This window comes from Physcomitrium patens, chromosome 15 (genome assembly GCF_059467195.1).
Source record: "Physcomitrium patens ecotype Gransden chromosome 15, ASM5946719v1, whole genome shotgun sequence".
NCBI lineage: Eukaryota > Viridiplantae > Streptophyta > Bryopsida > Funariales > Funariaceae > Physcomitrium > Physcomitrium patens.
Genome location: NC_143424.1, coordinates 2,295,373 through 2,308,697, shown reverse-complemented (window position 1 = coordinate 2,308,697; position 13,325 = coordinate 2,295,373). Strand labels below are relative to the sequence as shown.

The following is a 13,325-nucleotide window of genomic DNA, read 5'->3' as shown; positions in this document are numbered from 1 at the left end:
TTTCTTCTATAGATGTTAGAATACTATCTCCATGATTGACATTAGAAAATACATGAGATTTTTATCCTTAAAATATTCACAATTTTGTAAAGAATTGTAATAGTTGCAAATTTATTTTCATTTTTGCCAAAAGTAGCATCTATAATTATCCCTTCTATAGACATATTCAAATAAATCTACAAGTCAAAATTAGAGAAAGGTAATTTACAACTTCTAATACTAAATAAAAATTTTCACAAAAAATGATAATTCACTTTCTTTAAGAAAAAAATCAATATTAAAAATCTAAAAGTTAGTTCAAAAGTATTTTTTTTAAAATAATATTTTAAAAATTAAAGCATGAAATTATAATTAATTGATTTGTTCTTCTTTAAAATTAAAAATGGCTCAAATTAAAAAGATACATTGATGGTATAAAAACATTATGAAATAGATGATATAATAATAAAAAAATAATATTGGCATGAAAAGAAAAAAAAAAAAAAAAAAAAAAAAATCTATTAATCATATGTTATAGCTTCTAAATTTGGATATCTTTAGAAGCAATGCATGCCAGTGCATTTCTTTGCTAGTCAAAACACACATTCTTTTATGTCCCATGATGACTATACCTTTTAGGATCTCCATTTGATTCTAAGAGAAGATGTTCACAAGTTAAAAATCCTCAAAAAATAATTTGTATTTTACTAAATAATTCTAGCTATTGTTGACCATCTCAATGCAAATTTTTTTTCTTAAAAATTTTAAAAAATATTTTAATATTTTTTTATTTTTTATTCTTTATTTTACTAAAAATACTTAAAATTTATTATAATTTTTTTCTTTTAAGTTTAAAAACCATACAACAAAAATTACAAGTACTATAATATTATATATATATATATATATATATAATATTTTTTTTATTATTTTATTTGATACTTATTATGATGTTATAAATTAGAAAAGTCTATATAATTTTTAGTTATTTTTTTAATATTATAATTAAATAATTTATTAGATTTTATTATATATATCACAAAATTTCTTAAATATATTATTTTAAATAAAAATAACCTAAAAATAAAATGTATTCAAACGTGTTAAAAAGATTATATTCAAATGGCGTTGTAACGTTACACCAATTATATAAAAGAACAACCTTCGCACGGCCACAGGTCTACCCGAAAACGGTCACTGAAGCCCGAACGCGGAAGATCCACGGGATCAGGAGACGGGCGCTCTGACTCTCCAGACGCGGAGCCCGATTCGAGCCCCGCTTCCCGAAATCTGCACGAGCACAATCGATTTTTCCAACTTTTTTATGAATTTTCTGTGCTGTAATTACTTTTCAGGCGATAGTTCGTCGACCCACAAAGCCGGCACACTTGGATCCTCGGGAAATATGGTGCACGATCGCAACACACGGCGACGAAATCACCTTACTGGAGGCCCCTCACGCGACGTGCGAGCTCTCTTTCTCTCTCGCACTCATATAATCGCTTCTCAATCACTGGGCACGAAGAATTTCTGCGTGTTTAATCCAGTCACGCGCTTGCTGCGAGCTCGCTGCCGATTCCTGCGTCTCCCTGTGTCTCACGTGTCACCCAGTGCCTAGATCTCTCACAACTCCTCTGTGCGCCGTTTGGTCAGGTTGGTGGCGGTGATTTCTTTTGGTTGCCTCGTTTGCCACATTGGGGCGAGAGAGTTCGGCGCGGATCTCAGCTGGGTGGAGTTTCAAGGATGTTAGAGGACTTCTAAGGATTTTTTTAGAGGTTGAGTTTGTGTGTTTTGGGCTCATTGTTTGTGGATTTGGATTTGGACAGTGGGTTTAGATTTCAAGACAATGTCAAACGAGGTGCACGCTGTTGGTGACAAGGTTGAGCCTGGATCTGTGGATACGGTGCTGGAGAGTGTGGCCATGGAGAACGGGGTGGCCGCAAAGCGCAGTCCTGTCAAAGACTTGAAAGTTGTCTTTGTCTTGGGTATGTGTGGTTTGGTAGTTTTGGGGACTTTGCACCGTCTTCGCTTTTTTAAGCTCATTGCTCCTGCTTTGCAATAAACCGTACCTGGGCTGAGAATTGTCGTCCGGTGATTTTCACCTGCATGAATCCGTTTTCGTTGATATCTTGGGCTTGATGCGTCCCGAGTATTTGTCAAACAGAGATATATACTTGACAAAAATTCAGTAATATTAGCTGGGGTGGCCATGTTTCTCTGTTTTTTGTATAATCTGTTTTCATGCAAACAAACAATGACTAGTACATCGCGTGATTTTGGAATGCAGGTGGACCTGGCAGTGGGAAGGGCACACAGTGTGCCAAGATTGTTGATACCTTTGGATTTGTACACCTAAGTGCGGGGGACTTGTTGAGAGCTGAAATCAACTCTGGAAATGAAAACGGGTAAGTTCGTAACGTAAGTGGATACGCTACATTTGCTCATGAAGCTTCGGCTATTTGCTCCTCAACTATGTATTTAGAGTGATCCATTCGTTCGAATTTCGCTTGGCCCTTGTTGCATCAACGTCTCACTACATTTCTGATGTCTCTCCATCTTGGAAGTTCATGGCGCAATTTCTTCTTAAATGACCTTTATAGTTGGAACCCCGCAGCTGCTCGTGTGCTCACTTGAATACGTGACTGTCGCAGAACAATGATTCAAAACATGATCAAGGAGGGCAAGATAGTCCCCGCAGAAGTGACTGTAAAGCTTCTTGAAAAGGCTATGAAGGAGAGTGACAATGACAAGTTTCTCATTGATGGGTTCCCCCGCAACTTAGATAACCGCAAGTGCTTTGACGAAGTGGTAAGCAGAGGCAATGCAGTTGATTAACAGTCGGACGTGAAAATAGACTTCGGGGAACAATGGTTTACCACTCAGTTAATAGCTTTGATCCGAACTTTAAAACAGTTGGACAATCTGTTTCAATAGTATGTTTTCACCAGAATATACGTGTCAGGACATTTGGAATTCGTGGTTTCGGAGGTCGAAGTGCTGTCTCAGAAATAGCTGACGTTTGTTTCCGATCTGAACTTAAGGCTTTCTGTTACTGTAATTGCAGACTGGCATCGAGCCGCAGTTTATTCTATTCTTTGACTGCCCGGAGGACGAAATGGAGAGACGTCTTTTGGGTCGCAACCAGGTCGGAACTTCTTACCTTACATCTCTAAGTGTGTGTTTCAATCATTTTTGAGCTATTTTAATCGCAAGCATACACCGCTGACTTCTGGATTTGAGTGGGTATATTGCCCGTGGATGCGTAAGTAGCGTAGAATTGTATTAAGAATTCATTTATGTATTAACATCAAGGATCCTTCTCAGGGTCGAGTTGATGATAATATTGAGACTATCCGCAAGAGGTTTAAGGTTTTCATTGATTCTAGCCTACCGGTTGTGGGCCACTACGAAGAATGCGGCAAGGTTCACAAGGTAAAGTTTCCATCGCAGATTTTATACAAAATTGACCTGCATATATTCAAAGAAGATACATGTGAGATAGAGCAGAAGTGGAATGCTATTATGTCGATACTGAACTACTATATTTTTAGTTTTTCACGTCCCTGTTTATTAATCGGTGGAATGATGTTAACTCTTTCCTGATGAGTATTTGGTTCTCGTTATTCTGATTGTTCTTCCGTCCCTTTTCCCCAGATTGATGCAACCAAAACCCCAAGTGAAGTGTTTGAATCGATTAAACCACTCTTCAAGCATTTCAAGCAGGTTAATACTTCACCTTGATCTACAGCTCTTTTTCTGTCGATTAGTCGTTTGCATTAACTTCTCTTGCTTTGAGGGTTAATAAGATGACGATATCTAATACTACAAGTGATGAATGTTGCGGCAGTGTCCACAAAATGCTTGTGTATCTCTCCTTTTCTGATTAGAAATCCATCAGACTCAATAATGGTGTTGGCTAGCATATTCATGGCAAGTCATTTCCAGTTCCATGTGAACTACTCATCAAGAGTATTTTCAATGGGTGTGCAGACGGATTCAGAGATTCAAGTTGAGCTAGTTGAAGCAATCAAAAACCACAGTATTAGGAGCACTCCAGTTGCAGCTTAGGAAATCTAGGTTTGTGGATCACTCTTTTCCTGCTTGTTTTTAAGTCTTGCACTCTGCTTGTAGTGGTACCTACTTATTTTAAACCTTGAGTTTAAGAATTCTGTGTCATGATTTCTTTTTTATCGATGTTGGCCTGTCGTTGATCCTTCTAACATTTATCTAATTATTGACAGGAGCACCGGTCTTTTGCTTTTGATCATCATCTATACAATCACCTTTGAGATGGTGAGCAATCTACAGGCAGCCACTCCACGACTTTTTCCGACCGCAGAACCGAGTTGTCCTTTTTTAAACTTGTGGTTGTTATTCTTGCTCACTTATGATTAGAGCATCTTAAGCCTTTCAGCATGGAAACCTCGAACTTCACGTATATATCAATAAAAGCAATTTTAGATTTTTACACTTCAGTACACATTGAGATATATCATAAATTTTGTCATCGCCCTTGAGGCTTATTTGCACTCAGTCTGCATAGTTCCATTTCAAATGAAACGGCAGCAATTATGAGAGGTTCATACTCAGTGTATCCTTAGCGAAAAGCGTGACCTAGAGTTGCATTCACATCGTTGTACATGAAACTAATTTTTTAGGAAAGAGAAAAGGAGAATGGCAGAATATAAAACGTTCTAAAAAATATCCATAAATAATAAATGTATTTCCAGTAAGAACTTCTTCGCAGACCCGCAGCTGACGCATTAGCGTGGTTGCCATCATAACAATTTTGGCAGAGTTGCAGCCTGTGCATCTGGCCAGTTATAACAAGTGTATAAGGCTGTCTGTGAAGCACCACCCTAGCTCCCTCCACAGTGATATTCCATATCCCTTTCTTTGGCTTCATCACTGTCAAAAGGTACAAGCCGCAGGTAACCAGTCACGACATGTCCTGTGAATTAAGAACTGATGTCCATGCAGTGTTCTAAGCCCTGAAAATTTGATAATTCCTGTGGCTAGATGCTTTTATTATTCAACTCTCCACCACGCTTCCTATTTATTAATCCTATATAGAATGACTTACCATGAATGACCTCCACGTTGTTAATGGAGTCCTCTTTATCCAAGCCATTCGGGTGAAAGGTTTTGTTGTCAGGACCTTGGGCCTTAAGGTTGAGGTCGTTGACCATTGGATGCAGAGAACTAGGTGCGGCTGGAGGATCCATCCAAACCTGCGTCATGGAGACCAATACAACGGAGATTGTCGCAAGACAGAGAATATGGACGAAAGGCCAGTAGAGGCAATCTGGTGCAATTTACTTTATCTAATCTACAGGTTGACATTTTACGAAAAATGAAATGTGTCTTCCGAAACAAATAAGCAATGTGGTGGGTATACATAGAAGTGTACTGATACAATGGTAAGTATGACCGAGAAGCGGACCATTGTCACTCTTAGAGGTTCTTTCGAGGAAGTCACTCTAATTGTGAAAGTCTGAACACTGCCATGTTTGATCACGGCCCCATCTTTCCGTCCCGATTGAACAAACATACGCGAAGGCTGATGCTTCGAACTCGGCTTTGCAAAAACCAAGACTTTTTCCAGTACTACTAGTCCATATCCTGTCATTACACCATTGGAACTGTCGGTGTATTATGGATGAAAATGTCCTGAGGGGGTAGCTGTGTCGCAATGCTCGAGGAGTAGAAGAAGAAGAAGCAAGAAGGATAAGAAAAAAGAAAAAAAGAAAACAAAAGACATACCTTGCACATAGTCCGGAGCAAGTTGAAGATCATTCATGCCTGAGGAGTTAACATATAATTGTTCTGGAACAGCACTGGATAGACAAGTATCAACAATCTTTAGCATTTGGAACTCGTTTCGGAAACGCACAAGGTTATACGCCTGTGTAGAATCTTTAAGGAGTTACTCTTTCCACAAATCAATTATTCTGAATATTACGATCACATATACTATATAGACGAGTATTGACAGGTATTATTAGAGCATGACTGATTGATTGTTTAAGCGTGCAAATTTGAGTGTACTTTGGTGCAGTTTAGGAAAGGAAGCAAACCTGTGAATCATCATAGCTTTCAGCAATGCACCTGATGGAATGAAGCCATCCTTTGTACTTTTCTTACCTGAACAGATTGTATAATCCGAGTCATTTCTCTCGTCAACATGACATCTTCAAATCATTCGGCAAAGATTGAGCCTATGACTAATCATTGGCTCAGAAAGCTCACATGAGAACAAATCGTATTGAACGCACCTGATGGGTAATAACCTTCTCGGAAGTACTGGCGCACCAAAGATGCCAACCCCGCTACCAACGGTGTTGAGCTTGATGTTCCCTGCAGCATGCAAGGTTTTTGATGCCGTGCTGTAGCAAGACTACTTGCGTGTGGAAAGAATACCAGAGCTACATACACGCATGCGACGTACAATGCCATACTCGATAAAACTAAGTTTTATTGTTAAGCTTCCAAAAAGCTTCTGCACACCTGCTTTGATCCAATTTGGCAGTTTTTCTGTGGAGGACCATGTTGGAAGTCTGGCACTGAAGACCACACTACCATGCCTCTGCAGGAATCAATTTGAAACAAACCCAGGATGGTATAACGATCAGACGCTGCTTACATGACAATTTGTAAAAAATTCAAACGGACAAGTAAAAAGTCTATTATCAAGTCTATTGAAAGGTTGGTTGTGTACGTCAGGAGTTTCAAAGAACGAAAAAGAGGAAAGGGAGTGGAATAAGGGAAGTTACGGAGCTAAGACATCAGGCTTAATACGCCCATCTATGGTTGGTCCAGCACTCGAAAAGGGAGCCACCATCGAGGGCTTCATGAGGTTTCTCGAGTAACCCTGTCTTAGCGATGCTATACTTCCAGCCGCATTGAATGATGCCCCTACCTTGTAACACATTTCGCATTCATTCGAAATGCATTAAGTAGGTCCAAGTGAAGTCAACACCGTCAGTGACAGTGCAGAAAATGCTGCAGGAGAAGCTTACATACCGCAAGACAATTTTTGGAACTGGCAGGCATAGCTACGGTCCCTCTCCCAAGAACACCCTCATTACCGACCGCGAAGATAATCAGCACGTCTTCATTCCTGCACCCACAGCAAAGTGTATCAACTTGCTTCCGCGAAAAACAGACTTATTTGAGGTGCTCCAATGAGCAACGGGGTTTCTACGTTATTTGAAGATTTAACTGCACAATCTTGGCCGCATTTAAAGGTTATCCTTTTATATTGCACCGCTGGAGACAGTAGTTAACCAAAACAAATTAGATCCATTTGCAATCAAATATGAACTGATCTCATGTCTTGGAAATGCAGGAAAGGCTGATCCAATTCTAATCGATAGAAAATGAAGAAAATGCAACTTCACCTTACAAGTAAGAAAATGAATCCACGTCATGTGAATTCGAGCTATATCCTTGCCTCACCACACCTGTTGATACACCATAAGGGAACTTCTGATAAAGTCAACCAATACACGGTGCATCATTCGTTGAATAACAAATAAGTATCGATGGAGTGTTGATTCATAACACATGTTTCTGGTAAAAGTGGGAAACCAACGCCCGACAGTACTCACCCCAAGAATTCGAAAATATACGTGCTCCGGCAGTGAACCCATGCTTGAAGATGCCTCTTCCAAGTTCAACCGGAGCTTGGAGATTGGATGAGTTACTCCCCAGATCAAAAAATGCTGTACCGACCACCCATGTCTGCATCCTCAGAACTTTACCCAGGTTTCATAGTATCATTGCTATTATCAATGGTGATTTCTGAATTTTAATAAAAATTCACCAATTGAACTTCAAATAACAAGATCAGCCCACCAATTTTGGCGGCAGGAGCCATGCCAGCGAACTCATGAGAACCTTCAACGGTATCGCCGGCAATGCTACCCACTACATGCGTGCCATGGCCCTCAGCAAAGTCAGTTTTGTCTCCCCAGGACATCACATATTGCACAACCTTACGAGCTTGCAAATCGACCGAATTGAAGGGGATAGCTCGATGCTTGTCCTTGAAGAAGCAGTGCTGTACATGGAGAAACGGAACATGAGATGGACCAAGGTCCCAAAAAGTTCATCTCAAACGCAACAGCTTGGAGAGTAAGCTTGCAACACACTAACACCAAACTCCAAAATTACTTTATCATATCTATATGCTACATTTGCTACATGTCCGCACTCACGAGGCGGAATATGAAGGCTTACATCCATATCGATTCCTGTATCAGCACATGCTATCACTTCTCCTTGACCAAGCAAGCCATTGTTAAAGATAGTGAGACGATTTCCAGTTACACTCTGGAAAACAGACATTTAGGTCATCAGAAAACAGGTCATAATTAGAGTTAGAGCAAAGTTTCAGTGTGAACCGAATCAATGGAAAGCAACAGAGGCAGAGACTATTGTTCTCTAACAATTGGGAAGCCTAACCTGTGTCACATACTTAGCCCACTTGTTGAACACTTCATAACGAGGATTCAGCTCCACCAGTTGGACCACCGCGTGTGCTGCCATATAGTGTGCCGCATTCTTCAGCTCTGATTTGATGATTGGAGAGCACACAATTGCTGTCCCCACTTCTGATTCACACTGGATCGTTGAAGCGGATTGCATTTTTGCTTGTGCCGAATTCGTTTTCGATCTATGTTGAGACTTCGTGAATAAAATGTCGTCAGTGAACATTTTGTCCTCCTCATCATTTACCTCGATGCCAATCTGACCTCCTCCATCTGTATAGCGCAACGTGGCTGTATGCTCAAGATGCAAACGTGACGGGTCCTTTGACCCCAATTGAAGTGCGATCGCCCAACGAGCTGCAAGAATCTCAACCTCACGCATGGTAAGAGCGCCGTGAGCCAAGGTTGCCTTTAGGCCAAGAAACTCGTCGTGGAGTTCTTCAGACACTTTGTTACCATCTTCGTGGTCTCTGATCAGTTTACCGAGGGTCAGGTCTTCAATTTTGAGATAAGGGAGTAGTGGCTCTACCACGTGGAAAATTGGCTTACTACACATCACCTTCGCTGACACTGTGCTGATGAAGGTTAAGAAAAATTGCAAAGAGCTGTTGCTATTGGGAAAATGATTGACTCGTGCCCCTTGTGTGAGTCTATCAGTCAGTTTGAAAGCTCTCATGTTAGTGTAACCTATAATGAAATGCCACTTGTCGGTGGGAGTCAACCACTTTTGTAGATTGTCTCTCGCAGCACGATGCTCCATTTCTTTCACCACAACTTCAAGCACCTGCTCATCACCATGACCTTCCACTGATAATTTATGGTCTTTGCAAGACATAGTAGAATGCTGAACACCTAAACTGTATCTCGAATTCAGTAACAGCTCAGTTGCAACAATTCTACTCCAATCCTCGAATCCCAAACTTCCTTTCCCCTCCCCAATTTCAACTACTTCTCCAGGACCCCTTTCTACAAATTCGCTACTATTTGCTGACACAATGAAACTCTCCATACTCGAAACATATGTGACTGCACACATCAACCACACCATGGCCCCACAAGTCCTCCCACACGGACCCCGAGATCCCATTATAAAAATCAATCTACATGCAGCAGATTTTGCTCAACGAAGAAAATCGCAGAACAGGGCGATCAAATTCTCGCATGCTGTGACAACTCGTAATCTTGCAACCAATCTCTAGGAATCAGAGGAGAGAAATTTCGACCAGCATTTGCACTAACTGATTCACAAACACTGAATTCATAGATATACCAGTCAGAACAACAATGGCACAACTAGTATCACAATTATTTCCAGAAACCTAACCCCTGTTTTTGGAATGTCACGTGGGTGTGGCGGGGAAGTTACTTTGAAGCGTGACACTGCGGATCTGCGTTACATTCCCATGGTTACACCTGAAGAAACTTGAGTGGAGAGGAACCTTTTATCAAGTTCCATTTGAATTGCAGACTGGGTCCACAGATGTTCACTCGTCAGTGTGAAGAGACATTCCTCATTTGAGGTTTTCGGTTCAATTCTATTCTTCACTTTTTTGGACTAGGCGACGGGTTACGAAAGGAACTGTGTTTCTCTGTTTTCTCTTCATGTAAAATGTTCCACAAGAGATCGCTTGGAAGTTAGCATTTCGTAGCTTAGCGGACATTGCTGAGATCATCTTGCAGTGCTAATTGTCTTAGCGATATGTGACTATTTGTAGTTGGCCGTGCTCTTTGGTTTGGGAATGTGTTGACGTAGGAGGAGTGTGAGTCTTTTTGTTTCCTGAATTAAGGCCTCGAGGAGGAGCCTTCGCGTGAGACTCCCCCATATTGAGGCGGTCTCGAACTTTTCACCATGTCCGCCACGGCACTCCTTCACCGGAAGCTAATCTCCAATCCAGTTCATCGTTGCAATGCATTTCCTCGATTGTCCAGCAACTTGACGACAAATACACCCACTGTGGGGTTTCTAAAGAATCGGACCGCATCTTCATTGTCTGCTTCCAGCACTTACCATTCTTTGCTTGTAAATCAATTCCTCGGCGTCCCTTGCGGGAGATCCTTTGCCGAACGCAACCCTGGCTTCACCAAGGAGAGAAAAGCTAGAGGGCAGATTTGTGCGTCTCTGGCAACCCCCCTGATTGCGGCCACGGATTCGTGGGGCACTTGGACTGTGCTTCTTGCTGCTGGCGCTTTCGGGCTCTGGTGAATTACAGCCCTTCGTTACCTGAAGCTCTTACGCATCTAGTCGTGATTACCTTCGGAGAAAAATGAAGAAAAACTTTCACAATGAGATTCTAGAATGAGTTCGAGAATTTATTATGAGTCGTGTGTGTTATAAAGCATCGTTCGCGAAGTGATGTTCCCGTAGCTTTCAGCTCTTTCAAGGAGCTAAATGACTAACCCCCAAACGAAATCTTGGCTAGGTTTTCAAGTTTTTTTTTGGCTATGGATTCTGTGAAGAGTGTGTTACTGCCTCTTTAGTGGTATTTATCAACACTGCCTCTGATGATATTTGTGAAGGTCTGAGAAGACGAAATGGGGAAGTGCGCTAAGTGGAGCACTAGTAAGCACACTGGTTGGGTTGTTTGCGAGCAACGTAGGCATAATTGCATCGGAGGCACCAGCTTACGTTATTGTGAACAAATTCCTTCTACCCCTCGCTGTGCCATTGCTCCTCTTTGGGGCAGATATGCGACGAGTCTTGGGCTCTACTGGTCGTCTCCTTGGTATTTTTTGCATCGGATCAGGCAATTTTCTTCACTTTTGGCTCGTGAGATTAGAGGAATTCATTTCAAATAAATTTGGCATGATCCTGACAAATTCCCAACGAGATCATCGCAGATTGTTGTGTTAAGTCTCCCATGTGCCATCTTATGTTGCAGCCGGTCTGTAACTAGGCGTGCTTACGCTGGTGGTAATTCCATGAATTGGCAGTGGCTACTGTTTTGGGCACTCTTGCTGCTATGGTGATGGTTCCGCTGAAATCCTTGGGCCCTGATGGATGGAAGATTGGTGCTGCATTAATGAGTCGTCATATTGGAGGAGGTCAGACTCTCACTTCCTGTTCTATCACGATTGGAAGTTCACTCTTCTCCCTTAGTCTAGTGAGCAAGGTCGAGGGCATGCTTTTAACAGCATGAATGTGCTCAACATTTAGAGAGGTCAGCACATAGGATTTTATTGAATTCTTCTTCTGTACTGCAGCTGTGAATTATGTGGCTGTGACGGAAGCTCTAGGCGCGTCTCCATCGATAGTAGCAGCTGGTCTGGCAGCAGATAATCTTATATGCGCAGTCTACTTCACCACTCTGTTCGCCTTGGCATCAAAAATTCCTCCTGAACAAGCATCAACTTCAGGTATGTATTCATGTTAAAACCAATCTTTATACATTTCAGGACTATCTCCGTCAAAGATAGCTACATCAAACTTCATCAAGCAGAACAACATGGTTAGGTGTTGGTAGTCCTTAGTTACAAATCAAACGGACTTTTATGTTCCAGAATGCTTTTAAATGACACCACAGTTCAAGCAATCTCATTCAACCATGAGAATCTATTATCTGTATAGAACTGTGTTACTTATCCAGTAGTTCCATGATCGTTCAGGAAAAGTCGAGGGGTTTGTGGAAGGGAGAGGCCAAGTGCAAGTGCTAGAAGGTTCGATTGCACTGGCCTTGTCTGCCACTATTTGCACAGGTGGAGTGGCGGTAGCAAAGCACTTTGGCTTCCAAGGCGGAAGCATCGCGTGCATTACTGGCATTGTTGTCACATTAGCCACTATGTTTCCAACCTGGGTTGGCTCTCTTGCTCCTTCTGGAGAGGGTATTGCCAACATTCTCATGCAGGTATGTTCTCTGCTCATTGCTAAGATGGAAACTTGAATAAGAATGACTAGAAGCTTTTCAAAGTCGCTTCATTGCATACCCATAACGTCTTCAGGTAGTGAACCTTTGATTGGCTTCTTGATTTTTTATCTCTTCCTTTGTGCAGATTTTTTTTGCCACTGTGGGTGCCAATGGCAGTGTGCGAAACGTGATCGAGACAGCACCAGCTCTGTTCTTCTTCAGTTTAGCTCAAATTGCTGTCCATCTAGGTATCGTAATTGGAGTTGGGAGGTTTTTCAAGTTTGAAATGCGCGAAATTCTGCTGGCATCAAACGCAAACGTAGGCGGTCCTACAACAGCAGGCGGTATGGCTACAGCTAAGGGTTGGAGGTCTCTACTGGTTCCGTCCATCCTCATTGGTATTTTCGGAATTGCCATTGCAACATTTTTGGGGATCGCCATTGGCTATTCTGTGCTGAGCAAGATGTGATCACTCTTGCTCAGTTGGTGTAGGAATCTTCAAGTGGGTTACCTCAACTAGTGCAAAACAATCAAGGGAATACCAGATTCAGTGGGCACATTCTCTAGGGTTGAGTTAGGAAACCATGTATCGTGCTGGATTCTGCGGATCAATAAACCCCGTTGTAGTGGCAGACCAAGTTGAACACAAGTGCAAACAACATCTAACTCATCACCAGCTTGGTTGCTGCAAAAGCCATAAAACTTCACCGATTCTAGTGAAACGCTCTCAGATGCATATTCGAAACTGAGAACTGAGAGCATGTAAGTAGATCTGTACATTTTTGTCGTCTTAATCTGGGATCTGGAGGCTAGATACAGCAGCTCCTCCTCCACATGCCTTCAATCCTTACACCGACACATCTTTGGCTGGTTTCTTCTACCTGAAGCTGACTGTTCATCAGAGTTCAGCACGGAATGAGATAAGTTGTCCCATGATTGGTTGTTGCTCAGGAGATTATCCCTGCACTGTGGCCAATCATTCAATGCCTCTGCCATTTTGTCGTAAGCATTT

The 13,325-nt window shown here is 41.6% G+C and overlaps 3 protein-coding genes across 4 annotated transcripts; 2 read left to right on the top strand and 1 right to left on the bottom strand.

Annotated features, from left to right (window-relative positions):
- Positions 1-1,513: 1,513 nt before the first annotated feature.
- LOC112292557 (UMP-CMP kinase 3) lies at positions 1,514-4,449 on the top strand. Its single transcript, XM_024541152.3, has 9 exons — positions 1,514-1,632; positions 1,806-1,964; positions 2,267-2,384; positions 2,631-2,787; positions 3,044-3,124; positions 3,304-3,411; positions 3,634-3,702; positions 3,970-4,056; positions 4,221-4,449. Exons 2-8 carry the CDS (start codon positions 1,826-1,828, stop codon positions 4,045-4,047), a joined length of 750 nt encoding a protein of 249 aa, XP_024396920.1. The 5' UTR covers positions 1,514-1,632; positions 1,806-1,825; the 3' UTR covers positions 4,048-4,056; positions 4,221-4,449.
- Positions 4,450-4,469: 20 nt separating this feature from the next.
- LOC112292555 (uncharacterized) lies at positions 4,470-9,642 on the bottom strand. 2 transcript variants are annotated; one of them, XM_073539143.2, is made up of 14 exons: positions 8,446-9,642; positions 8,221-8,313; positions 7,837-8,041; positions 7,590-7,703; positions 7,385-7,442; positions 7,003-7,099; positions 6,753-6,898; positions 6,487-6,565; positions 6,255-6,336; positions 6,057-6,123; positions 5,743-5,816; positions 5,378-5,601; positions 5,063-5,210; positions 4,470-4,887 (listed from the first exon to the last, which is right to left on the bottom strand). In XM_073539143.2, the coding sequence occupies exons 1-14, from the start codon at positions 9,556-9,558 to the stop codon at positions 4,634-4,636; spliced, it is 2,754 nt and encodes a 917-aa protein (XP_073395244.1). In that variant the 5' UTR covers positions 9,559-9,642; the 3' UTR covers positions 4,470-4,633. The 2 variants fall into 2 exon arrangements, with proteins under 2 accessions (XP_073395244.1, XP_024396918.1); XM_024541150.3 differs by having other exon boundaries at positions 5,423-5,601; positions 8,446-9,558.
- A 678-nt stretch (positions 9,643-10,320) lies between these two features.
- LOC112292556 (uncharacterized) lies at positions 10,321-12,962 on the top strand. The gene is made up of 6 exons (XM_024541151.3): positions 10,321-10,670; positions 10,989-11,215; positions 11,403-11,513; positions 11,673-11,825; positions 12,075-12,313; positions 12,459-12,962. The coding sequence occupies exons 1-6, from the start codon at positions 10,321-10,323 to the stop codon at positions 12,780-12,782; spliced, it is 1,404 nt and encodes a 467-aa protein (XP_024396919.1). The 3' UTR covers positions 12,783-12,962.
- Positions 12,963-13,325: the final 363 nt, after the last annotated feature.

Excerpts from the sequence above, each read along its gene's own strand:
- LOC112292557 (XM_024541152.3), top strand. The coding sequence starts at position 1,826 with ATGTCAAACGAGGTGCACGCTGTTGGTGACAAGGTTGAGCCTGGATCT. Across the intron at positions 3,125-3,303 it reads GTCTTTTGGGTCGCAACCAG|GGTCGAGTTGATGATAATAT; the intron begins GTCGGAACTTCT and ends GATCCTTCTCAG. Across the intron at positions 3,412-3,633 it reads AATGCGGCAAGGTTCACAAG|ATTGATGCAACCAAAACCCC; the intron begins GTAAAGTTTCCA and ends CCTTTTCCCCAG.
- LOC112292556 (XM_024541151.3), top strand. The coding sequence starts at position 10,321 with ATGTCCGCCACGGCACTCCTTCACCGGAAGCTAATCTCCAATCCAGTT. Across the intron at positions 11,216-11,402 it reads TATTTTTTGCATCGGATCAG|TGGCTACTGTTTTGGGCACT; the intron begins GCAATTTTCTTC and ends ATGAATTGGCAG. Across the intron at positions 11,826-12,074 it reads TGAACAAGCATCAACTTCAG|GAAAAGTCGAGGGGTTTGTG; the intron begins GTATGTATTCAT and ends ATGATCGTTCAG.
- LOC112292555 (XM_073539143.2), bottom strand. The coding sequence starts at position 9,558 with ATGGGATCTCGGGGTCCGTGTGGGAGGACTTGTGGGGCCATGGTGTGG. Across the intron at positions 8,314-8,445 it reads GGGCTAAGTATGTGACACAG|AGTGTAACTGGAAATCGTCT; the intron begins GTTAGGCTTCCC and ends TCTGTTTTCCAG. Across the intron at positions 6,899-7,002 it reads GTTCCAAAAATTGTCTTGCG|GTAGGGGCATCATTCAATGC; the intron begins GTATGTAAGCTT and ends ATGTGTTACAAG.